The 25,928-nt window shown below is 40.7% G+C and overlaps 2 protein-coding genes across 7 annotated transcripts in view; one reads left to right on the forward strand and one right to left on the reverse strand.

Moving 5' to 3' along the window:
* Positions 1-1,586: 1,586 nt before the first annotated feature.
* On the reverse strand, positions 1,587-24,065 carry GEN1 (GEN1 Holliday junction 5' flap endonuclease). 2 transcript variants are annotated; one of them, XM_005489734.4, is made up of 14 exons: positions 23,927-24,065; positions 19,962-20,159; positions 17,919-18,105; positions 16,397-16,573; positions 14,060-14,170; positions 12,035-12,108; positions 11,457-11,548; positions 10,504-10,654; positions 10,348-10,384; positions 10,168-10,248; positions 9,253-9,383; positions 6,346-6,407; positions 5,657-5,800; positions 1,587-5,450 (listed from the first exon to the last, which is right to left on the reverse strand). In XM_005489734.4, the coding sequence occupies exons 2-14, from the start codon at positions 20,120-20,122 to the stop codon at positions 4,045-4,047; spliced, it is 2,814 nt and encodes a 937-aa protein (XP_005489791.2). In that variant the 5' UTR covers positions 20,123-20,159; positions 23,927-24,065; the 3' UTR covers positions 1,587-4,044. The 2 variants fall into 2 exon arrangements, with proteins under 2 accessions (XP_005489791.2, XP_026650954.2); XM_026795153.2 differs by having other exon boundaries at positions 23,814-23,947.
* Positions 24,066-24,173: 108 nt separating this feature from the next.
* The window catches only part of SMC6 (structural maintenance of chromosomes 6), a 46,183-nt gene continuing 44,428 nt past the window's right edge, over positions 24,174-25,928 (forward strand). For 4 of the 5 annotated variants that reach the window (XR_012579688.1, XM_026795146.2, XM_005489735.4 and 1 more), the window contains exon 1: positions 24,548-24,833. Coding sequence is in view for 3 of the 5 variants with exons in the window: in XM_026795146.2 (XP_026650947.1) it covers positions 24,815-24,833 (19 nt within the window). In the remaining 2 variants the exon portion in view is untranslated. Of the gene's footprint in view, positions 24,394-24,547; positions 24,834-25,928 lie in introns of those variants that run through there. The other variant, XM_014268983.3, reaches the window with a different exon arrangement.

Here is a 25,928-nt window from a genome sequence, read left to right on the forward strand (position 1 = left end):
TTTTGAGGCAGTTAAAACTTGGACTGTTTCTAGGGTTGTGCCTATCTCATCTGTCTGTTGTTATGTGGTGTCAGTGCCAGGGCTACACTGGGATCTTGGCATGGATGACTAAGACAGCATGCAAGGGCTCATCTAGTTTGCCCCTGAAATTATCCAAAACAGACCACACTCACAATTCCTTCTACCATGTACCAAAGAATACCCAAAACTTGCCACAGATCCAACCTTTGTGAAAAATATTTGGTGAGACAACTAGCTGAGCTTCAAGCTTGGCTGCAGAGGTGCTCTAGCAGAGCAAATCGCATTTTAAAATAAGATATTCAAATAACAAATGCTAATGTAGAGCTACTTCTACACTACACTGGCATTTAAAATATTCCTGATTCTTTTCCTTAATTGATTTTATTCAGACAGCTACTGAAAGTTAAATATCCATCAGGAATTTTAGTAGAGCTAGCTGTTTTTAATGAATAAGATTTTCAAAGGTATGTCCCTTTCTCCAGTTGTGCTCAGTCCCTGACGTGGGAAAACCTCTACAACTTGGTCAAGGGAAATTGGGACAGGGCTGGACACAAGGCTTGGGCTTAAAGAATTTTAAAGTTTCTTATGTGATGAAATTAAATTCAGTACTGATGGTAGCTGTAATGCAGGATACACGAGCAGGAGAACTGTGCAGAGTGGTTCTGTCACCGATTGTAATTTTGTTTTCTTGAAACAGTTAAAGTGTTTTGTTTCCTGAAGGAAAAAGCGCCAAATCTAGCGCCGAGTTTACGGTTTCGTCAGTAGCATTTGGGTTTACAACAACTCCCAGTAATATTCTAACTGCAGTTTCCTTTTATCTGCTGTTATAATATGGCAGGGCCTGACACCTTTTTAGACATGAAAAGACTATCTTGTCTCAAGTAACAGCTGCTATTAGTCTCTTTTGCCACTCCATTTCCAAGGATCTCCCTTGACACAAGAACACAGAGACAATGCTGTGTAAAGTTAAATAAATCCCTTCTCAAATTAGGAAATTTCTTGGTTGACTATCAAAACATTTATTATATTCATCAAATTTTGTGTTTGTTAGGTAGGGTCACATGTGGCTATTTCAGTAATCTCTACCAACGGAAAAATGACAATGGGATACAGAGACATTGAGAAGTGATCTTTTAAATTATATTTTTTTTCTAGCTCTCTATGTATAAAGTCTATGTAAACAGTATTTATTTTCCTTTCATGTTGATTGTGGACCTGAAATAATAAGTTACAATCCTAAGGAATGCCAAGTAAATGTTTCCTTTTGTCAAGCTATGCTGAACAAATGAGCTGCATTTAGTGTTTAATACTGTCTGTAAGTGGAAATATTTACCCTGCTAAGACAGAACCTATGGCTGTGCTCTATATTTCTGTGAGCATCATTCAAGACAGAGGGATGCCAGCAAGAGTAAAGTACTCAGGCTAGGACAGCAGAAAACCTTTCAGAAAATGACTTTAAGAAGGATGAGCCCCTTACCTGCCCCACCTCCATGGTGGGTACATTTTTATTACTTTGTATGAAGCACCCTGGTGGAGCCAATTCTGACAGATCAGGACAGATGATAAATGAAAATCTGTTCAGGCTCATGAGGTTGATGCATCAACTGATTTATTCTTACAGGCAGTTTAACATAATCCTGGAGAAACATTCTCTGCAGCAGAAAGTTATGTTACACCCCCTCAATTTACTTAAACATCATTCTCACAAGTGTGAGAGGTTGCAAAGCAGTCAGCACAGTAAAAAGCTCCAAAGAAAAACCATCCCTAATCTTTAGATTGAGTAAATTACATAAAGATGAGAAACCAAAACAATTTAAAAATTGTAATTACCCTTCTGTAATGAATCACAAGTTTAATTTAAGCAACAGTCACCCCCAATGAGAAATGTTTTTATTTACTGCAATGAGCAGCTACAGCATAAATAGAGGGAACATTCTACACAGTTTTTTTTTCTCTACATCTATCGCTGCTTCTACAGCAGTGGTAGAAAATTGGCACAAAATTTGGATGCATTACATATGAAAAAATGGAGAATTTTCTGCTTTTCATGCTTGAACTGTACTTGTGAAACCCAATTAATTAGCAGGAAAAATCAGCAACATAATGTTTTTTTCCTCTGCAGTTCTTAATATATCTCATTTCTGACTTCATAATTCACATAATTCTGACAGTGTTTTCCCCTACTCATCCATTGAAGCAGTCATCTCAAGCAGATTTGGAAAACAAAGATAATTCCCTCCAAAATCCACTCTGGCCCCCGATTCTAAAGAAAGCTCTAAATCACAGAAATCCACACATTATGGATGAAATTGAATAATCCCCCCAACAAAAGAGCACATTCCCATACCCTGGGACGGAACAAAAGTGAGTGTGTTCACATGATGTTGGCATTTTTATTAATCAAAATTTAAACACTTGATTTCAAGTTTCAGTATTCAAAACCATCAGCAAGAAAAAAAATCCCATACATACCCAAGACCAGTGTTTTTCCACAAAAAAACCCCCACTTGGATCTCTCAATTACTGACCATTGCATAAGGAATTGTTCCCTGCCCATAGCACAGGGGTTAGAACTGCATGTTTTTAAGATCTGCCCCAACCCAAATCATTGTCATGCTATGAATCTCTCCCTTTAAAATTCCCAGGTGACTCTTATTCTCCTTCACAACTCCGTTCTTCCAGCTACCTTCTCACATCAGCTGGGTGCTTAAGAGGCTCCAGAAGAAAAAGACCATCTTCAAAACTAAGTTTTCATTATTTTCAATTTTTTTTCTCATTTCCAGAATACATCTCTCATTTGGAAAATCGATTATAAATAAAACTTTACGCATCTTCCCACAGAATAAACTAAGAAAGTAACATTTTGTCTAATTACAGACTGTATTAGTTATAGGCTACCCATGTCTTCCTTACACACACCTGGAATTCAACTTCCAAACTTGGACCTTGACCATGATGAAGAACTGACATTTTTTACTAAGGCACAGATATTCTAATTTCTCTTGCTAACAATGTGTCTTGGCAAGAATTGTCTTCCTTCTGGCTGGTGCACAGAAGAAGTTACAAACACCTAATACAGACAAGGAGGCATTCCTCCAACAGGCAACTGTTGAGAACAACTTTTTTTGGTGTATGAACAGAGACTGCTTCTGCAGTAAAGAGGTAGGAAGAGCACTTTCAAAACTGTACTCAAGTTTCCCCTTTTAAAAAACACCCAAACATGATATTCAAAGGACTTGCAATATGATAACTAGATTGTCTGTAACTTAACTTTCACTCTATTATGAATGGAAGTGAATTTTAGATGAGATTTCAACCTTCTTTAAGAAAATATGCCCTAAGTAAATTTAATTAAATTAGTAATCAAATTTCCTTAAATATTAGATATGACAGCTACAACACCAGAATATCCTTACATGGCTTATTCCACTCTTTGGAAGAGGTGCACCCCCGAAGAACAGCTTATTATGGGGCATAGCAGATATAAATTCAGCTAATCTCTGACATATCCATCTGCTGTGTGTCCCTATCTGGTCCTTCAGAGATGGTCAATACAACCAGAAACACAGGATTTCAAAACCCATTTCAGAACTTGCAGAATTAAATTAGTAGAGGAGAATGGAGAATTTCAGTTTAAAAATGCTGCATCATTTCGTCTTATTAGGAAAGTCCAACAGCACTGCAGGCACTGTTCTGGTAAGTGTTTTTGTAAGCAAGACAAAATCTGCACAACTGGTTAGGAAAAAAACCTCTTTTTCTTAAGTAAATCTCCCTCATCCTTGCATACTGTATCCTGATGCTTATGTTTCAAGTTCAGAATGTAAACACACACAGAATGACTGATACTTGCCTACAATCAACTGTTTGGCACTTTTGTTAACATTTTTGTTTCAAACTTCAGCTCCAGTGCCAGCACTTCCTATTCATTAAAACTGTGTCCACATAAGATTGATAGAGCATACTGCAGAAACTCTGAGAAAGAACTGACAATTAACTGCTATCATAATCTATTTTATGGAGAACCTAATTGATTTTGATTCTTCTTTTCAGTCTTTCAGACAGGGGAAGGGGACTGTCTGCCCACGCAGAAGTCAGAGCAGCACTTTTCTCTTGCTGTGTGGGATCAGAACCCAGTCTTTCAACTGGTCTCTCTGGACTTTGGGAACAATTAACTTCCTCTACAGAGGATGGTTTTGGAGCTACTTGCACTGAGAAACCATTGGCAGCTTTCTCTAAATTGATCATTTTATTCTTCCTCTTAATTGTAAGGGCTGAGTCACTGTTTGTCCTTTTGCTAGTAACAATGCTACCCTTTTTCTTTGTAAAACATTTCTTAAACTGGCCAGGGTTCAGTTGCCTTTTCTGCTGCTCATAAACCAGGATTTTATCCACGTGCCCATCATCACTGTCTTCGCTGGAAGAGCATCTGTTCTGACAGACACTCTTCTTAGAAGAAACTTTCCAAGAAGTTTCGATACCAGCTTCTTTAATGTGACAGCCAGTTGCATCTGCTGGCTTTTGAGATGCTGGAAGCATTTCCCACCCAGGATGAAGTGTCTCTGTTGTTTTCCCACTGCAGGCTAGAGATGCTGAACCACTTCTGGAAGGGTCTTTTTGCACCATCTCAGCCAGGATGTCAGCTTTTTTGTATGCATCTTGATAGATATGTAGGCTGGATGCACTAGCAGAGTTTTCTGATAGAAGATTTTTATTTTCCTGCACTGGGTTATTTAACTGACATGAGGAAGAGACATGATTTCTATCAGTATTCAATGTTTCTTTTGTTTGTTTAAAACAGTTCAAAGACTCCAGTTGCACTGCATCTTCAGACAAAGGCTGTGATGGAATGGGAGCCTTCTTAAGTATTCTCTCGCTTAAAGACCATTCCTGAATTTGTCCCACAGCGTAATTTGTGAACAAATCATCTTCACTATCAGAATGCACATCAGATTGTGTAACATCAGAATACTCTGAGCTATTTCTTACTGTTCCATGACTTAGTGGATGTGAGTGTTTTATGCATGTGGTTAAGTCAGCTGCTGGATCACGGTCATCACCTTCATGGGCTGGTGTAGTGCTGAAGGAGGTTCCTTTCCCACCAGTACTGCTCAGCTGCAGACCAGGCACAAAGGAAGAGGATGACATCCCTGAATACTTAGTGCACTGTGAGGGCACAGATGAGTCAGCAAGAGCAGCTGCTGATGTTGACACGTGAACTGATGTGCTGCAGGAAGCTGAAGGTAATGCTACATCTTTTGATCCAGTACTTCTCTGCTGTGTCTGATCTTCTGGAGGAGATTTTGTATCTGACATGGAGTGCTGCACAGGAAGAATTCTGTGTGTAGGCTTTAAATTAATTTGAGACAGAAGACTGGTAATTTCAGCATAAGAATTTGGTAATTCCTTTTCTTCTGATCTGTCTTTCTTTTCTGAAAAGAAGAATAATAAAAAGTGCACTTTGAATGGCACATAAATCACAGTTCATATTTCTTAGTGCAAAAGTACAAAATACTAAGATTAAAGCACAGTCCCCCCCTCATTTTGCTTTGGCATTATATTGTTCAAGAGGGGAAGAAATGTTTTTTGCATTCTGGAAAGACACATAGATTCACATGAAATAAGCCTCTGGACTTACTTTTCTGTTTCTTCTGAAGAATGTCTGACTTTTCCACTTGATAGAGGGCAACAACATCAGGATAAGCAGCCTGGAACAAAGACTCTTCTTCTACTGTGACTACAAACAACTCCACAGGCTCATCTTCTGGATCAACATAATGTTCTGAAAAAATAATGAATTTACTTTTGATATGAATATACACATGTCAAGGTAGGGAATGAAAAACCAAACAGCAAAGACTCGAATACAAAGAAGGTACTTAAAAAGTCAATAGTGTGATATTTGAGATTTATCTACAAGTGAGGTCTTTCTCTTCCTGCCAGTCTCCTGGCACAAATGCACACAATACAGGGAGGAGTCTGGCAGCACAGAAAATTTTGTGGCTAGTAAACAGTGACAGCTTCAGGTACATACTGAAATAAGGTATGAAATACACAGTTTAGGTCTTATTTACAAGTAACAGAACAAGCAGCTGACAACTGAGTCCCTTCTTTCTAGGTAAATTTGTTTTCTTTAAAGCACTGCTTTTTCTTTCAGGATATGTGAAATTTGATGCTTATTTCCTGTTATTTCCACAGAACAGTTTCCAATCTCACCCACATTCCATTGCCTTAGAGTGTTGCCAAACTCTTGTCCTCTTTATAGCTTGATTTTATCTTTTTCTATGAACTGTTTTGTTCCATAATGTACATAGAAACCAGACCCACCTGGCTTTTGCCATTCAATTTCAAAACAAGGAATTCCGTTTTTAACACGTGTCTTAACAATCCTGTAAGAAGAAGAAGTCCATTAAAAGACTGAAATCTAGACTTAAATCTAAAAATATTTCAATATTCTAATTTGGAATGATTGAGAGAAATAAAAAATCTTCTCATGAAATTGAAATTACTAAATCTTTAAATAAAATACACTATTCTGTATACAGCAAAATCTGGAGTATAGATTTGACCACTGAAACATTTTTGACACTCAGAAGAGCATTCACACAAAATAAAAAAGTTTTTCTGTAAGATACAAACATAATGCAGTCTCCTACAAACATCAGTTTGGTATCTTCAGCTGACCTGCCCGAAATGCATGTCCTGCTTGACCAACCTGATCTCCTTCTTTGACAGGGTGACCCACGCAGGGGATGAGGGAAAGGCTCTGGATGTTGTCTGCCTAGACTTCAGTAAAACCCCTTGATGCCACTTCCCACAGCTTTCTCCTGGGGAAACTGGCTGCTCATGGCTGGGATAAGTGCACTGGATTAAAAATGGTTTGGATGGTCAAGCCCAGAGGGGTGGTGAGTGGAGTTAAATCCAGCTGGACATCATCCCCCATGGGGCTCCCAGGGCTCACTACTGGGGCCAGTCCTGTCAAATGTCTTTATCAGTGACCTGGATGAGGGGATCAAGTGCACTCAGTCCACAGACAACACCAAACTGGGCAGGAGTGCTGACCTGCTGGAGGGCAGCAAGGCTCTGCAGAAGGGTCTGGACAGGCTGGACTGAGGCCACTGGTGTGAGGTTCAACAAGGCCAAGTCCTGCCCCCTGGGTCATAACAACCCCTGCAGTGCTACAGGCTGGGGAAGAGTGGCTGGAAAGTTGTCAAGAGCAAAAGGATCTGGAGGTGTTGGTCAACAGCAGCTGAGCATGAGCCAGTGTGTTCAGGTGACCATGAAGGCCAGTGGCATCCTGGCCTGGATCAGCAATAGAGTGGCCAGCAGGAGCAGGGCAGTGATCATCCAGCTGCACTCAGCACTGGCAAGGCCACATCTCAAATCCTGTGTCTATTTCTGGGCCTCACCACAAGGGGTGGTACTGGATGTGCTGGAGCACGCCCAGAGAAGGGCAGTGGGGCTGATGCAGGGTCTGGAACACAAGTGTAAAAGGAGCAGCTGAGGAAGCTGGGGGTGTTTAGTCCAGGGAAAACCTCATGGCTCTCTGCAACTGCCTGAAGGAGGCTGCAGCCAGGTGGGGGTCAGTCTCTTCTCCCAAGTAACACATGATAAGAAAGGAAAGGAAACAGCCTCAGGCTGTACCAGGAGAAGACTAGATTAGATATTAGGAACAATTTTTTCATGGAAGGGGTTGTCAACCATTGGAGCAAACTGCCCAGAGAATTTGTTGAGCCATCATAGTTGGGGATATTTAATTTAAAAGATGTGTAGGTGTGGAACTGAGGGGCACGGTTTAGTGGTGGACTTGTCAGTGTCAGGTTAATGGTTGGACTTCTCCAAACCAAGTGATTCTATGATTTTAAGCTACTAATGCCAGAGAAGGCTGCTGCCCTGGACAGTAATGTTCTGAATGATCAGACAGGGTCATTTATCCTCATGTTCTCATGCAAAAGATAGAGACACAACTTGAACTGAGCAGGGACAATAAAAGTTTTTATTTTTTCTAAAAAGTCTATCTAAACCCCAGTTTAGCAGCTTCCTATGCATGAAGAGTAGGATCATGCTGAACCATTACTGCATTTTTAAACACTTGTTAACAAAAGAAATCTTCCAGTGCATGCACCACATCTCTTTTAAACTCTTGAAACACAGAAAGTGTTATAAACAGAGAATGTCAATGAATTAATTCATAAAGGTAAATACTAGTAACTTATCTTGCCAATCTATTTTAAAAGCATTCTCCAACCAATCTCCCCAATCTTTTGAAAGGTAACACTGAATAGATCAGCATCTCTAAAAGTACTAATTCAAGACTATGACACATCAACCCAGAAGTGATACTATCACACTGCTATTGACTGTTCTCCTGTTCCTCAAAATTAATGTCTAAAAACCTCGACTAGCACAGAAAAATTACTAACCTTCCTCCAATAAAAGAATTAGGGAGGCAGGGAGAATTTGGGCATTATTTGGGAAACAACACCATCAGATAAAGTTAAAATAAGTCACAATTCCCTTTACAAAGTGAAGTTCAGATTTGTCAACAGACGCTGTAGATTCTAGGAGTTGACTTAAGTTTAAGAAGATATTAGATCATTAAAAAAAAAATTACATTGAGGGCTGACAGAATAAGAAACTGCTAATTCTGGCTCAGTAAATTCCTAAGTAACAGAAACCTGGATGGTGGGAAAGTATTCTGGGAGAAAGTAATTGCATGCTTATCTTGCTTTTTCTTCCCTGCATGTCCATTTTTAGTAACTGTATACTTGGCCATTTTTCCATTCCTCGATGTAGCAGTCCTGAATGAAAAGTAGCGTTGACACATAATACAATGACAGCTGGTAGGTCTGATAAGCAATCAGAGACTATGACTAATTTTGCAGATGTGCATTTCTAAGCCTGAACACTTATTTTGAGACACAGAATTCAATCAAATGTATGCTAAGAACCTGAGAAGAAGACTGAGACAGATCTAAGGAAAAGGAACAAAGAGCAAGCATAGGAGAACACAAGCACTGCCAGTTCAAATGAAACTGCTCTATGTATTTGTGCAGTAGTAGTAGAACTGGTGCACTGATCTGAATTTTTACCTCTATTCAAAACAAGCACAAAGCTTGAAACAAAGATGGAAGAAAATTATATTTCTTTTTTTTTTTTTTTTAGAAAAGCTTTGTGGTTTTTATCTGGCATCAGAAGTAAACATATCAAGTTGAAGAAATCAAGCCACATTACCGTATTGCCTGCAGTTGTTTTGAATCAATGTTTCCGGATTTTCTCTGGATCATATCATAACGTGTCAAAAGTGCTAACAGCTTCTTACAAGCATAATGTTTGGTCCATTCCATCTTCTCTGAAGCAAATACCTGTTTGTATAAAAAAAAAAAAATCCCAAACTTTAAAACAGTCTTTATTCTATTAGATATTATGCTTAGATAGTTATGTAGTTGGGACACTGGGCTAAATACTTAAAATATCTAGAGTACTTTTATATATTGGTGTAAAGCCCACCAACACCTCACTGCCAAGGGCGGGAACAGCCATCCCTAGCAGGGCACATTCATCAGCTGCCAGTGACAAGCCAAGGGAACAGTTGTGTGGTGGCAGCAGCAAGGGTAAGACAGTTGTTAAACACCTTCTCAGGTTCACATCAGCTCTACCCGGAGCTGTGAAAGTTACAGATTTCACATGTGAGACAATGAACGTGGATTTTCATTAAAGTCACAGTTGTTTAACTGATCTACTCTACTATCCGTAATTCTTACACTGTCATCAAACCAAAAAAATGAAACATTGTGAGAGATCTTATTTTGCCAATAAAAAATAAGTAAAAAGCCTTCCTAGAAAACAATGCTAATGTGCATGTATTAACACCCTCACTCCCACCTAGCAATACTGGACAATGAAAAACAAAACAACGGCAGGTGAGCTTTCTCTTCCTTCTTCTTTTCTATCTAGCTATTTACAGCAACTGATTTTTTCCAAAGTCTTCAATTTTAGGCTTTCAAAACAGTGAGGTATACTAAGATGTTGTAGCAAGATTCTTTAATTCTTATTTCAAGTAAAATTACCAATGAAGATCACTCTGATCACTTACTTAGTAATAAATAAATTACTACAAAGCTGAATATTCAATATTTTGTTACATACCTGAAAGGACAATAAATTTGGCCTTCGACATTCCTTTATGTTGATCATTTTATTCTTGTTTACAAGAAACTCATGGATAACCTTGAGATAAAACATAAAAGAAACAGTTTAAGAGAGGAAAAAGCTGGAATTTAAACTAATATATTAAAACAATTGATATTAAGCAGGTTTGTTTGTTACCTCAGAAAATGGAAAGCCCTCACAGCTCATGGCTTTTCTGGAGGTAAAAACAAATGTGTTAGGAACTGAGGAAAAATGGAAAAAAATGATGCATCTAAATGCTCACCCTGCATATGAATGCAGGGAAAAGCAGTTAAATTTTCAGGCCATTCCTACTTTCTGATACTGTCCTCCAACGCATTTGCTTGTTTCACTCGCTCCCACTGATGCCATGCACAGGGGCAGCAGTGTTTGGAGTCACTGGGTTTGCAGCATCTCACACTTTCACAGAATTTACATCCATTGTGCTCATGTTCCTTGTAAGATCCTATAGCAACAGACACACAAAGTGAGGAGGAAAGGAGTTCCCAAAATCTCCAAACCTATAAAGGCAGTATTACAAATACAACGCTCAGAACAAGTATGAATGTGATGTGAATGGCAGCTGGAAGCAGATCTGAGTGCATTAGTTGCATTTATGAATCTATAGTAAAAACTGAAAAACATGCAGGCTTCCATTTTTCTGAAGACTTTTTCCCTCAATAGTTTCAGCTCTTAAGCTGGAAACTTATTATCAAAAAATTACAGAAGGAATGTGTGATAACCTGGAAAACACACATAAGTAATATATTTGAATCAGGTTTCTCCTTCACCAAATGATGGATTTGAATGAATTCACTGATTAAAGATGATACCACAATCAGGGTACTTGGGATTAATTTCTTCTTGAAAACACACTGCCACACACCTCATCAATTATGAGATTTGGTCCTCTTGATGCAGGACCAGTTCAAGCAACTAAAGAAATAGATGCTAGGCAGTATAGAGTACAGCACGCTGTCTTTACTGATCATGTTAAAAAGGCAAATATCTGGGATCCCACAACAGCATTATGATAACATTACATCTGCTCTCAACTAGTTTCACATTTGAAGAAAATTAGTCCCAAGTCTTGAAAGTGTTTATATAAGGGCACATATACACAATATTGAAAACGTGAAGATGGAAGCTGAAAAGTGCTTTTAATGCTAGGAGAAAATACCCCAAAACCCAATAAAACAAAACCCATCACCCCAAAATAAAAAGTAAACAATGAGCTAAAAGTACAGCTCAGCACTTTTCACACTGACCTGGATGATGGCACTCTGAACAGTGAATTACCCTTTTAACAACCAAAGGTGGACTATCATCATGCCAAAATTGTTCCTTCCACTGCTCAAATCTGAAAGGATGATGTTAAAAGTATCAAGAAATATTTTTGGCTTTCACACTTAAAACTACTGAAAAATAATTTCTTTATACTTGTCAAGCATTTATACAAAACAGTTTTGCAACTTATGAAACAGGGGTCTTTTACAGCATATCATGCTGGATTTCTAGCAGTGACAAACACATTATGGTAACATAGAATGCACTTGGTATCTCAAATCCTAATCCACAACCCAACTAAAAATCAGCAAGTCTCATCAGTCCCTAAAACTTCCACTCCAATATATCAACTTATACCTGCTAGATCAAGACTTAGGAGCCAGCTCATGTTTAAAACAAATATGAGACTTGCCTAGCAAAACAATTCCTTTAGCAAACAAAAGGTAAGGAATGTGGTATTATCCACCCTAACTTAAAGTATTACAAACACTGTCTTGGAGTTGAAGTACATACTCTTAAGTCTTTGAATAAAAAACACTTAGGGAAATTTCCATTTTACCTTTGTAATAAGTTTTGATCTTGCAGAGTCTCAATTAACTTTAAAGCTTGCTCCTTCCCAACTCCTGGAACCCCCTATAGTGAAATATGAAATATTATTTAATTACAAACAAAATATTAATATTCTCACAAAACCGTCTTTATTACATAGTGCAGAGGAATGACAAAAAGTGATTCCAGATGTTGAAAATGAATTGAGAAAAAAAATTTTGACCAAGTTTAAGGGCAGAGAAGGTGACAGATTACAGCTGTATTGCCAGTGTAACACACAAGCTGTTCTTATGCTGAACAGCACCTGAGATAAAACAAGGCAAAGAAGGAAGTAGAAAGCAATAATAAACTAAAAGAAGTTCAATTCAAAAAAGAGAAGTTACAAGGAAGTAGAGAACACTGGCACAGGTTTCCCAGGGAAGTGGTGGATGCTTCATTGTGGAAATATTCAGGGTCAGGTTGGAATGGGGCTCTGTGTGACCTGTTTTAATTGAAGATGTCCCTCACTGCAGAGGGCTTGGACTAAGTGAACTTCAGAGGTCCCTTCTGACCCAAACTACTGTATGAGTGCACACACATATTGCTTTCCAGTTCTTTCCATCTTCACCATTTTTTGCAAAGAATCAATACACCTGATTATGAAGATTGTATTGAGTGTACTTTCTACAGCATCATTACAAATAAATCTATATTTATATTTATTAATGGCACAACTGAATACATACAACCATATAAAATAAATCTATATTTCAAACCAAGTCATCATTGGACTTCAGTCAGACATTCATGTAAAGTCAGATATTCAGCTTCTGCAAGGAAAGGATTATTTTGATGTATTTGCAACAAAATAAGTGCATGTATAGCATGGTATTCTCATTTACCTGTTCTGCCAATCTCCATTCCCAATGCACTCCCATAATTCAGCTATCTTAACAAGTTTCTGTCTTCATCTATTTTGCTGAGCTGCAATAATTCAAAGGATCTATCTGGCATCACATAATTGTGACATTTTAAGACTGTGTAAGAACCTAGCATTCCAGGAGCTGCTTTGGTACAATAACCACTGATTATCCACTGGTTTTTTTACTCCCTCTCTTTACACAGTAGTAACAAACTATTTAAAGATTCCCATAACAGAAGCAAAATTAAAAAATAACCCCAAAAAGAAAACCCAAACAAAAAATAATGAAAGGTTTGTTTTTTCCAGCACTATCAGTTGTTTCAAGGATAGTTTTATCAAGCTGGGACACAACTATTTAAGAATAACTAGATATCTGCTGCAAGCCTGAATGGGAGCAATCATTGCCTGAAGTCACTACATGATGAACTGTAGGTTAATCAAGTTTCATCCCACTTCTTCTCGCTTTCAAATAGTCATAACAACAGCTTCTGTTCAATGTTTAAAAAATAATTCAAGAGTTTACAGGAAAGAAAGAAAAGAAGGAAATGAAGTAGTAATGAGTGAGATTCCTCTCAATTAATTAGGTAAACTTCCAAATAGATCACTTTTAATTCTTCGTAAATTATATATTTACAAACAATGGAACAGGAATACATCCAAACTGCATCCAGAACTGCCTTTACTAATAACTACAGCTCAATACCATCACTACTAAGTCTTCCAAAGAGCACAGACAAAGCCATTTCTTCTCATTTTCCACAGCTCCTCTGCCAGGGATGTGCATCCACTTTTATGTGACTTGTTACAAAGCATCCTCATAAACAATGGAGTTCTCACACCTTGCCTCAATGTAATCAGCATCTAAACTTTTGCCTTCCCCTCCATTATAGAAAAGGTTTGGAACAAGGCAAAACAGTCTTAGACTGATGTTCATGAACCATTTTGAATATCTTTAGCCTTTTAGAAGGCTAAAGAATAGAATTTACAAATAGAATTTACAGTGACTTCCTACACATCTGCTGGATCTCAGTAATCATGCATTGCATAAGCTTTCCCAGCATGCATATCTCCCTTGATAAATTTTGTTTTTCAAGACAGTGTAAGCACCAAAGAAAAAATAATTATATTGCTTACCTTTGGAAGATAATCACAGCCCAGAAGAACTGCTAGCCCAATCAAAGACTCTCTGTCACAACCGAGTTTCTCTTTAATAGAGGACATTGTGTAACTGTCAAGATGTGGATCCTGCAAGAGAAATTTATTACACATTATTTCTGTTACAGGGAAGGAACTGCCCTGAGTCACATTCAGTTGGGATTGCTTACTCACCCCCATTCACCCACACCCAGAAGAAAGGGTTCTACCCCATAAGAGGGGTCTAATAGAAAAAAAAAATAAATTGCCATTAAAATTTATAATGTAATACATGGACACCACATGAACAACTACAGCTCTCTAACTTCAAGTATGGGCATCAACTGTTGAAAGAAACTAAAATAAGCCAAGAGGTTCAGCATGCAGCTGGATAACCATGTTAATGATGGGTGAGCAACTGCCTCACAGGTCAGGCACAAAGAGCCACAGAGGATAGGGCTGAATCAAACTGGCAACCTCTCACAAGAGGAGTTCCACAGGGCTCCTATCCTCAGCCCACTTCTCAACATCTTCATCTTCATTATCATCCTGAACTTGATACCAAAAGGGTTAATGCAATTTCAGGACTGGAAGGAATACTAAACAAGTTTACCAACAACACTAAACTGGGAGGAGTTGTTGACTCCCTGAAGGGCAGAGAGACAAACTGGAGAGATGAGCATTCACCAACTATATGAAATTTCACAAGGGGAGGTGCTGGGTTCTGCACCTGGCACGGGGTAACCCTGGCTGTGTGCACAGAGGGGGCAATGAGAGCCTGGCTCTCCAGTGCCATGGAAAAGGACCTGGGGGTCCTGGCTGTTGGCAAGTGGAACACGAGCCAGCAGTGCTCTGGCAGCCAGGAGGGCCAAACCTGTCCTGGGGGCATCAGGGCCAGCATGGCCAGCTGGGCAAGGGAGGGGATTGTCCTGCTCTGCTCTGCTCTGCGGCAGCCTCACCTCCTGTGCTGGGGACAGCTCTGGGTGCCACAATATGAAAAATTCATTAAGAATTCATTAGAGAGAATCCAAAGGAGGCAACAAAGATAGTGAAAGGCCTTGAGGGGAAGCTGTATGAGGAGTGACTAAAATAATTTGGTCTGTTCAGCCTGGAGGACACTGAGGAGAGACCTCACTGCAGCCTTCAACATCCTCACAAGGGGAAGGAGAGGGGCAGACACTGATCTCTGATCTTTCCACTCTGGTGACAGTGACAGGACTCAAGGAAGCAGCATGAAGCTGAGTCAGGGGAGGTTTGGGTTCAGTATCAGGAAAATGTGTTTCACCCAAAGGGTGGTTGGGCACTGGAACAGGTTCCCCAGGGAAGTGGTCACAGCACCAAGATACACCTGACAGAGTTCAGAAACTGTTTGGAAAAGGCTCTCAGGCCCATGGTGACTCTTGGGCTGTCCTGTGCAGAGAGACAGGAGTTGGACTCAATGCTCCTGATAGGTCCCTTCCAACTCAGTATATTCTATGACTCTAGGTGTTTTTATTGTTTCTTCCCTGTAGAAAAAATGTGGCAAAACTAACATTATCAAATCCTAGTGGCTGTGCCAAGTCATTTCAGGAATGCAAGTAATCCTAAATATTAAAATGCATGTAAACATTTCAATGTACTGCTTAAGTAAAAGAAAAGAATAAAAATGTATCTAACATATTAGTCATAAGCTGAAGAAATATTTGAAAGGTAAAAGGACTCATATACAAAATGGAATCAAAATTAACATGAATTAAAACATAGGCCACTGTCTCCTTCCTCAGTCATGACAAAAAAATCCCCCCAGAAGCCAACAAACCAAAGTGATCCATTTTGCTAGAACAGCTGCCCCTGACAATGTTCCCCTTGCACATTCACAAATTATTTTTTATGCTGAACTATATATGTACCTAAGTACACCTGAAAGATTGAGCTTGCCTTCACTGTTGGTGGTAAATGACAAGGAAGCTGAATGAAAGAACCAGGTCAAGGAAGAACTCAAACATGGTGTTACCAAAGCAAATACCCTTCCATCAACCCTAATTATTTTTTCAGAGTTAATTATTTGTAGTGCACTTCTTTTGTTCTATTTTCTCATATCTCGAATGTATTTTTTCAATGTGGTACTACAAACACAGGTAATATTATCCTGTTCTCAGTAGTTTTCCTCTCACAGCCAATACAACAATTACCAGTGAATCAAATAAAATGTTCCTGTTGTAAATACACTATTTTAAACAAATCCAGCTACTAAAAGGTAAGTTTAATAACATATAAATATTTTTTCAAGTCCTTTTCTTCTATTTACACTTTTATAAAAAGTCTATAGAAGAGTGGGAACAGGATGAGATACATTACCTTAGCATTCATGGCAAAGTTTCTATAAACTGTTTGAGCTCCATACAAGAAAACATCTCCATCATTGGTAATGCAGCCATCAACAAGTCCTTTTGCATTTAGGTAGGCACACATTGCCTCTGCCTCTCCAGCTGCTTGAACCCAAGGGACACCTAAACACTCCAGCAGTTCAAGACACTAAAAGAAGGAACACAAAAGGAAAGAGGTTGAATGTTGAGCTATTAAATTCACTTATTAGCACGCATTTTCTCAGACACAAGTGCCTTTAAAAACTGCTACTGTTGTTCCTCCTCTGTAACACTTCATCCATGAAAGCACTACTTCAGTAAAAAATAATTTCCTGTAACAGTGAAATAGTAGATATCCACAAAGAGCTAAGTATTAATTAGAGGACTTGAACACAGCATGATTAATGGCCACTCCTTCACAAAAATCTAGAATGTTTTCAGAAGAGTAGTAACAAAGGAGTATTTATCGTTGAGAAGTAATGTTGTTTACTCAAGCAGTAATGCTGAGCCAGAACAAACATCTTCCAACAGGTGCCAAACTTCCCAAGAGTATCAAGCAGAAAAGTACAATGCTGTCATCCTACCAAGACTAGACCACTGTGCAAGACACACTGGTATATGCATACAAATTTCAGAGAAAATATTTTATTTTAGAATTTTAGAATAAAACATGAATTGGTATGTACAGTCTAGTGAAGCCCTGAACGCCCATAAATTCTACTTCATAGAATTTTGAATAGACAAAAATGGTTAATGGGGGTGGGAGTATATGAAGAAATATGGATACTAACACCATAAAAGAACAGGAAAGTTAAATTTTGCAATAAATCCTCAGTTATGGTTGTCCATCACAACAGCAAAACATGCACAGGAACATATCAATAAGAAAATTATTCTGACACTGTTTGTCTTCTATAACACTTAACAGATGCTGTAAGGCCTGACTTTAAAGGTGCACATTCCTTCAAAACATTGTTTACATTTGTTGTGTATAAAGCTGAGACACTGAAATATTGGGGGTTAATAACTCAAACAACTGGTCACTTGAAAAAGCAGCAGGAGCTTTGCTGAGGCCACGTTTGCACCCCCAGCCAAAAAGCAGGAGAATTTTTGGGTGTGTGTTGGTGAAACCTGTGATGCAGTATGACACAGGGGGTGCACACTCACCATGGGAGGATGCCAACAAAAAAACAGCCTTTGTTTAGCAACAAGCTGGTTTTTGAGCTGGGTGAGGCCAACAATAACCAGACTCTGTGAGGTGGGATAATGCTTTTTTTATCTTGCCAATTTCCTCCTTTACACAACTGGCTCCGATGTAAAAAATGTACACACCAGTCATTCAGTGCCATTCCACCCTAATCTGCCCCAAAGCAATCTCTTAACAAGAACCTCAGTTACCTGGCCTTCAGGGGTGGGTTGTAGCAAAAGCTCTCAATTACTTCAAGCTCCTGTATTTAATTTGGTTAAGATTTCTTTCTATCACATTAAATATACTTCAACACTCAGTTACCCACCTCTTTTAACATGGCTGTAAATAAAGACCTCCCTGTTCTTACAGCTCCAGCTTTCTTCGAATGCCCATAGCGCATCTCATTCCTCTTGCTCATGGTGTCTGCTTTCAGCCTGGGGGCCTCTCCCTCCATGACAAACACAAGTTTAATTCCCATTGATGTAAAGAAAGAGAACCGAAAAAACAGGTTTCTGCAATAAAGCAAAGTGTTCCATAAGCTGAACTATTTGTGAAGACTGATTTCTTCAGACATTTTCCTTATTTCTCTTATACTTTCCTGACCCTACCACTGGAAAAATCCTAGCATTGCCTTTATCTCTAAAGATTCTCTCAACCCCAATCTAAACAAACCTCTGATCTATATTCCTGTCTTTGGCTTGAGACAGAGTAAAAATTCATTTTGAATTAGGTAAAATGTCTAGGAGAGGTGAAAAGTCTGTGAGGCCAAAGCTGAAGGGAAAAACTGCAGGACAGAGACAGTGAGGAGACAGAGAGAAAAAATAGAAACGACCACAAGGTCGATCTGCTCTCACCTACAAATTCTTTTGATAAAGAGGAACTGGCGATAAATGTCACGAGGAATGAATATGTATGAACCTATTGTGAAACTGTATGCATATGTATTTGAGGGGGATAAAAAGAGACCTGAAATCCTCAGAGGTACACGTGCCTTTTAAGGAGAGCACAGCGCCGTAATAAACATACCAAGCTTTACAACTTTTATAAAGTTTTGAGGTTTCTTCTTTTCTCCACAAAACAGGCTGAAATTGTCATACTATGAAATTGTAGCAGCTTTACAAAACTCCCAAGAAAATACCATAAAAGGACAGAAAGGATGTTTCTCAGTTGCAAAGATGTAAACAAACTTAAAAGGCTTAATAAAAATATATTCACTATCCAAAATCTGCCTCCAAATACATATTTACATTGATTATTTTATATCAAATATTAAGCCCAGATCAATCAATACAGGTACACCTCAAAGTGACTGAATGCTGTAGTATTGGACAGACTTCTGGATACCATTACAATGCCAATTTTTCATATGCAAACCAGCACCACTGAGGGGTGGAGTTTTACAAGGCTGCAGTAATAAATACTTGGACTGTAACAGTAAAATTAACAGCAGTCATATAAAACAGCATATGCTTTAACCAGTAATTCCACTATCAATCTTTCAAAAGGAGTAGATCAAACATTTATATCTCTTTGACAGACATGGAGAGACCATTACACTAGATTTAATTTTGTATAGTTACTACTAGCAAAAAACAGTAGGCTGGTCTTTTGAGGTTAGTTCTATTTTCACAAATGATGTAAACAATCAATCTAAACAATAAGTTACTCAAAAATAAAAATTCTCAAAAAACAAATTTCAACTGTCTGAAATAATTTTTTTGGTAGAAATCTGTTCAACTCCTTGTCTTGCTTTGGAGGTCTGGACTGATGTGTCCATTCCACTGCACACAGGACATCCTACCAGACTGATGTAATGACTTTGGTGGTCCTGCCAGTTTTATAGTTAATTATCCATCTGAGTTTGTAAGTATAAAACATTTTAAGACATTACTCTCAGAAAATTCTGAGATTTTGTATCATGCTGATATTTTACATCGTGCTGAATTCAACAGAAGTCACAGGAGTGTATAACACCATCTAGTAACTCAGTATTCTACACTGGTAATTAACAACAAGCACTGATGAAAATTTGTGTGTGTTTTCATTATTATTAGCACTGTTTGCAGAGAACAGTGCTTTGAAGTTACAGATGCTTAGACATGCTCATTCCTTAGATAACTCATTTAAATTAAAAATATATCCCTATTCCTCAAGTTTGTTCAAATGTCTGAAGAATGATTTAAGCATATTTAAGTCAACATGAGAGTCTACTTAGAACTAACTTAAAACACTTTACATATGTAGCATAAGTGATAACTGAATCAAAACACCAGTCATATCAGAGCTACTCTTAGAATTCTATTGAATAAGTAACATATTTAAATTATACAGCTCCAAGACATTTGGCTCAAATAATTTATATGGATACCTGAGATGTGGCTTGGCAACTACTCCAACCATCTTTTTAACAGTCTGTGCTTCACAAACCCACAAACTTAAATCAACAGCAAGTGTTTTCCCTCTGAGACTACTTATGTTGATAGGTTGCCTCACAGGCTCGAGGATTTGCCACAGGTAAGTCACTCCCATTGTTTTTGCTTCCTTGTTGTCAGAAGGTGGATTTTAACTGTGGAGACCAAAGAAAATACAACAGTTTCAGGATATGGCATGAAATGAAGTATTATGACTGTGAGGTTCAGAAGATAAATGTATTTGCTACTATAAGTTCTACTTTTTTGAGGCAAGAACACTTGGAAGTCCAAGTCCACTTCCAAGTCTTCTAAGTGTAGTGACTCCAGTTCACAGATGGCTTATTACCAAATACCTTCTTTGGATGGAACAGTTGCATTACTGAATAAGCTGAATAATAAATAAATATAATAATAAGCTGAACATAAATAAAACCAAACTCAGGGAAAAGAAAAAAAATAAACAAAAAATTATTCCTTTCCAAGTCTTACGTGTCCCTTACATAAACACAATCCAAGTTTTATTAAAAATACAAACCACAGAATTCTTAAGGAGCTTTCATCCTGATTTGAGGTAGGATTCACATTAAAATTTTCTATTAAAATAGAAGTAGCTTAAAGCTATTTGAGGAATATTTACAATGACAACAGAATTTAAACTTTCCTTGCATTCCAAGATGATACAAGAGGGGTCAACATCCAGAGATTCTGGCTTAGGAAATTCAGGTTGGAGTTCAGGAAAAAAAAGATGGTATTGCTGCTGTGGCTGCTCACAGGCTGCAGACATTCTTAACATGCAGCTGCCATACTGTCCTGCTTTTAATCCAGTGCTAATGGAAGCCTCTCTGGGCAGGGAATCAGCAGTGACTGGCACTGAAATTTGTGAAGAAACCTCCAATGCAGTATTAAGAAGGAAGCAGCACTTTATTCTGGCCCTGGATGCCTGGGGAATAGCTCCGTTGTTGTAGTGTGTTTTTTGTATTACTCCCCCATTTTATGTATTGTTCCCCCCGTTCTATGTAAAATGGTTCTGCCCTCCCCAGTTTTCCCGCCAGTAGCTCTATTGTCCGTTACGTTGCTATGGTTACCCCTGCCCTTGGTTGTATAAGTCACTTAAGTCATATAATTTCCCCTCCCCTTTTTCCCCTTATAAGTAAACTTTTTCTCCTCCCTGGGCCCAGTCAATCACCCCCCACTCCTCCTAGCTTGCTAGAATCTTCTTCCCTCTGGGGGTTGTGGTTGGCTGTGGTCCCGGGGCCCTCCTTTACTCTGTATCTATTGGTTTCCCCTTTAATGTCAGTTATGCTAAGTTCATCCCCTTACCCTTCCCCATTGGCTCTCTGTAATCCCCTCCTCTGCACGCCCTCCCCCTTTATAACCCCTTTCCACCCTCGGTTCGAGGCCATTTTGCTGGTTGGTGCTCCAGTGCTGTCAATAAACCGACCTTCCCCCCCATCAAGTGTGCCACTCCTTTTTCTCGTCCCTTCTGTTGCGAGACCAGGCCGCAAGCCAGCCCAGCCCGAGGCCCACAGACGCCAAGGGGGGCTGGCAGCTTACGCAGCTGGGTGTCGGCCGCTGACCCTCTGCTAGCCGGACATTGCCCTAGTGGCCAAATACACTCCGCCGCACTCATTTTCTTGTTTTCATTATTCTTCTGGTTTCCACATCTTGCCAGTTTTATCCAAGGCATTGAGCACATACTCTGCTTTCCACCCTCACAATACCAATTTATTCCTGCACTGTCTTGCAGTACAAAGTTTGCATTTGATTTTTATATTCTAATATTGGTAGAGAAGAGAGAAAATAAATGTGAGACAATGTGGAATGTTTTGAATTTCTTTCTGCTTTTGACACTACTCTACAATCAAATAAATTAAAATGCTCCTTTGAATAAATCAGACTAGATGACCTACCAGTGCTCAGAGATCTGCTTAAGACACATGAGGAGCTAAGCCACTGTGTGGTCTCTCACAATTAACACCAGAGTCTGTCAGGACAGCGAGCCTGCCTTTGGAGGGTGCATTCTTTCATACTCTAATTCTGTTTTAAAGCAAGGCAGCTATCCAATTCCAGGTCCAGGCCTCTAATCCATTTCTTTAACTACTACAATGACTCAACTTCATTTTAGTTCTATGCAGAGAGAGTATTGCTATTGCTGTTGTATATCAAGCACATAAAAATTAGTTAAAAATACAAATGAAGCATATGGCTACATAGTACAATTTCTTGACGTCCAGGATAATCAATTTCTCTGATGCACAGGGGAAGTATCCAAACCTTCCCAAAAGACAAGCACAATAATTCACCTTCAGTGAGAGAACATCTAACAAAGAAGGGAGATGTCTTTTTGGTGTTATAATTTGGTTTCTGCTAGTCTGCATCAATACAATTTCTTAAAAAAACACCTGTTAGTTTCTAAACATTATTATGGAGTGCCACATAGCACTTAATAGGAAAGACATATACACTGCAAACACTCTACATCTGGTTAAATTACAAATAATAATGAAAAAGCATAAAAATTGAAAACTAAAAAAAAAAAAAGTCGACTTTTTCATTGTAATGAAGTATAGCTATTTGAGGACTTAAGTTTTTCACATCACATTGAATATATATCTAACAGTGAGCTATGAAAGCCCGCAAGACTGGTAGTGTTATGAACAAAAATTCAGTTAATATTTTTTTTGTGAGAAAAAGTTACAAAAAGGCAGCCAGATCACTGTCCCTGCCAAGGTTCTGCGTGTTTTGTCATGGTAATCACGGGTCCTTGTAGTTAATAGTTGTTTTTGTATTAGTAAAAGCCCTGGCTAGGGCGAGGTAATGGCCCTTCCCCGAGGCTGTTTTTTTTCTCAGCATAGTGAAGATACCTGAGAGGGTGGGGGGGGTTATGCAAAGTGACTCTAGGACCAGCATGCTTTTTGGGACCCCGACTCCAAACGCACAGAGAAAACCCCAAAAACAACGAGCCAGTTAAGAGTTGAGAGACTGAAGTGATGTCTGGACGTGAGGAGCCGAGTGCTGAGCCTGCAGAGATGCGGAGTCCCTCTCGCCCTGACCACGGGAGTCGTCCCTAGCGCCGAGACTGAGGGAGACCGCGCTGAGAAAAACAACATCTGACAGAGATACCACGCCCTAAAGGCTCCCACGAGGGCTGGATCCCCCGGCTCTGCCCTCAGTGGACAGAGCTGCGCATATCCTCCTCCTCTGAGTCGCCCTGGGACACACGACGGGGACTGCAGCCCTGCCGAGCCGCCCAATCCTGAGCTGATCACTTTTAATAAAAGCATTAAGAAGGAGAAATCGTCTCCTGGCCCTGTTTATTTCACTATCAGTCTTTGGTTTTTTTAAGTGTATTTCATAAAATATTTAAATCTGAATTCAGTGTGCAAATAGCTCAACTACTCTTAACATGAATGATCTGTCTACTCGGATTTTATTTAACAGCTTCGTTCATCACAAGCCTCCAGCCCTAGAGAGATGGCATCTTCCAGAGAAGCAAGACTGAACTTGATTTATTTGCATATACTTAGAAATCGCTGAAGATGGTTAACAGTAAAAATAACCACTCACCTACAAAACCTTCTCAATGTCTCCTCAGGCCAGAATGTGCTAAACCTATAAAGCTTTTATGCTGTATATAGTGCTTTAAGACTACATTCTGCTCTACTAAGTTTTTTCACACTGCCAGAAATGCCAGTTACCTAAAAATAACCACAGAAAGCATTTAGCGCTGAAATTCAATTCATACAGAGATACTTTCACACATGACCAAGGTAACTTGCAAAGACAGCTAAGCATATATTTTGTCTTACCCTTTGAAAAGGAGGAAAGGCACGGCAGAGGAAACACGAAAGCCCTGACGTTTTTAACAACTTTCCCTCTCTCTGCGTTACCCCAGCCCAGCTTTGCCAATAAACCTGCGCACCCGAAGGACAGCAGCGGCGCGCTCCAGCATTTGCAGATTCCTCCTCAGCGCCTGCGGATCCTTCCAGCGGGACGAGCACAAGCAGCCCCGAGCGCTGAGGGCGAGCCGAGCGCGGGCTCCCCGCATGCAGCGTTTGAAACTCCCGCCCCGCCGCGCCCACAGGAACAGGCGTGCCCGAGGCGCCCCGGGCTGCCCGGCCTCGGCCCGGCAGCGGCCCCGCCTCCGCGGGGAGCAGCGGCACCGCCCGAACCCGTGACGGCCCCGTGAGAGCCCGGCAGGGCCCGCTCGGAGCGGCTCCGGAGCGGCGGGCGCTCCGCCCCCCAAACCCGAAAATGGCGCGCGCACGGAAACGCGCCCCGCGGGATACGGAGCGCGCAGGCGCCGCACTCGCGGAGGCGGCTCTTCCGCCCGCTCCGGCCCGTCCCGCGCCGTCCGCCCCGCCGTGCGGGCATCGGGAGCTGTCCCAGGTAACGCGGCGCGGAGCGGGCGAGGGGCGGAGGGAGGGCAGACGAGGGACGGGTGACCCATGCCGGGCGAAGATGCCGGCGGGCGCTGTCCGGGCGCGCCGCGCTCTCTGGACAGCGGGGAGGGTGGGCGGCCTGGCGGCCGCAAGGCGGGGCAACCGCTGCCAGCCGCTCCTCCCGCTGCACCCGCTGCCCGCGGCCTGGCGCCGCGCTCCTGGCGCAGGGCGCTCTGCGGGGCCCGTTAGCGGTCGGAGCTGGCGTTTGTCACCCGCTGCCCAGCGTGGGCGCCCCGCCGGGTGTGAGCGCTCCCTCGGGTGCCCATCTCTGACGGCGGAGAGCAGGAGCCGCGGCCGCACGGGCGTTCCGGCCGCCAAGGGACCCGTGTCTCTTTTCTGGGGGATGGGGGAGCCTTCCGGGTCGTGCCATGTTGAGAAAAGCAACAGGTAATGGTGGACTTGAGGGGATTTGTGCCCCGCTTTCGTTTTCGCTGTCCCTAGAGGAGGCAGAGCTGCCCTATGTGCCGCAGTGCAGCTCTGGGCTCCTCAGCACAAGAGAGAGGTAGAGGTCCAGTGGAGGGCTGTGAAAGATGATTACTGGACTGAAACATCTCTCTTATGAGGAGAAGGCTGAGGGAGTTGGACCTGTTCAACTTCGGGAAAAGACTGCTGAAGGGGGACCTCAGTCTGTGTAAATGTTTAAAGGGAGGGTGTCAAGAGGCTGGACCAGGCTCGCGTTGGTGGTGCCGAGCAGTAAGACTGGAGGCAACGGGCAGAAACTGATGTTCAGGATGTTCCACCCGAACACGAGGAGGAATATCTTTGCTGTGCAGGTGAACGAGAACTGGAACAGATTTCCCGGAGAGGCTGTGGAGTCTTTCTTACTGGAAATATTCAGAAACTGCCTGGACACAATGCTGTCCTATGTGCTGTGGGATGACCCTGCTTAAGCAGGGAGGTTGGACCAGATGTTCAACCTGTGAACACTATGAACTTATGAATGCTGTGTTCACTTCCAGCCTTACCCTTTCTGTGATCCTCTGGGTCAGGCACTGCTTCTCCAGTGTTTGATGGGATGGTATAGGCTTCTTATGTACTGGCTGCAAATGTGTTAGGAGAGGAGTTGTCAACGTCAGACATACAGTCTAACATAGAACATCTGGCTCAGATAGTCCCAAAAATATAGAGCACTCCACTCCTGTGTCTTGAGACTGCGCTTCTGACTTCAGCTGTCTGTAATTCCTTCCTTTAACTTCTATTTGTTGGCTGTAAACCAAGTTGTCGCTCCCAAAGTTAATGTTACTGAAATTCCCTTAGAAACCTCCCCCCCCTCCCCGCATCCCCCTCACTGGTTCTATGGCTTGGATATTAATTTGTAATTTTATTGGTATTTTTGTGACTGTTAAATGTAGTGTGCTATACATCAGCTAAAGACCTCAACTATTTTCTTCCTCTCCTTACCATATCTTGTGTTCATCCTGCAGTAGGTCTGTTCTGATTTCTTTGCTTTACCTCTGTTTTGCCAACTGGGTGGAAGGCAGG

The sequence above is a fragment of the Zonotrichia albicollis genome, chromosome 3 (assembly GCF_047830755.1).
Source record: "Zonotrichia albicollis isolate bZonAlb1 chromosome 3, bZonAlb1.hap1, whole genome shotgun sequence".
In the NCBI taxonomy this organism is placed as follows: Eukaryota; Metazoa; Chordata; class Aves; order Passeriformes; family Passerellidae; genus Zonotrichia; species Zonotrichia albicollis.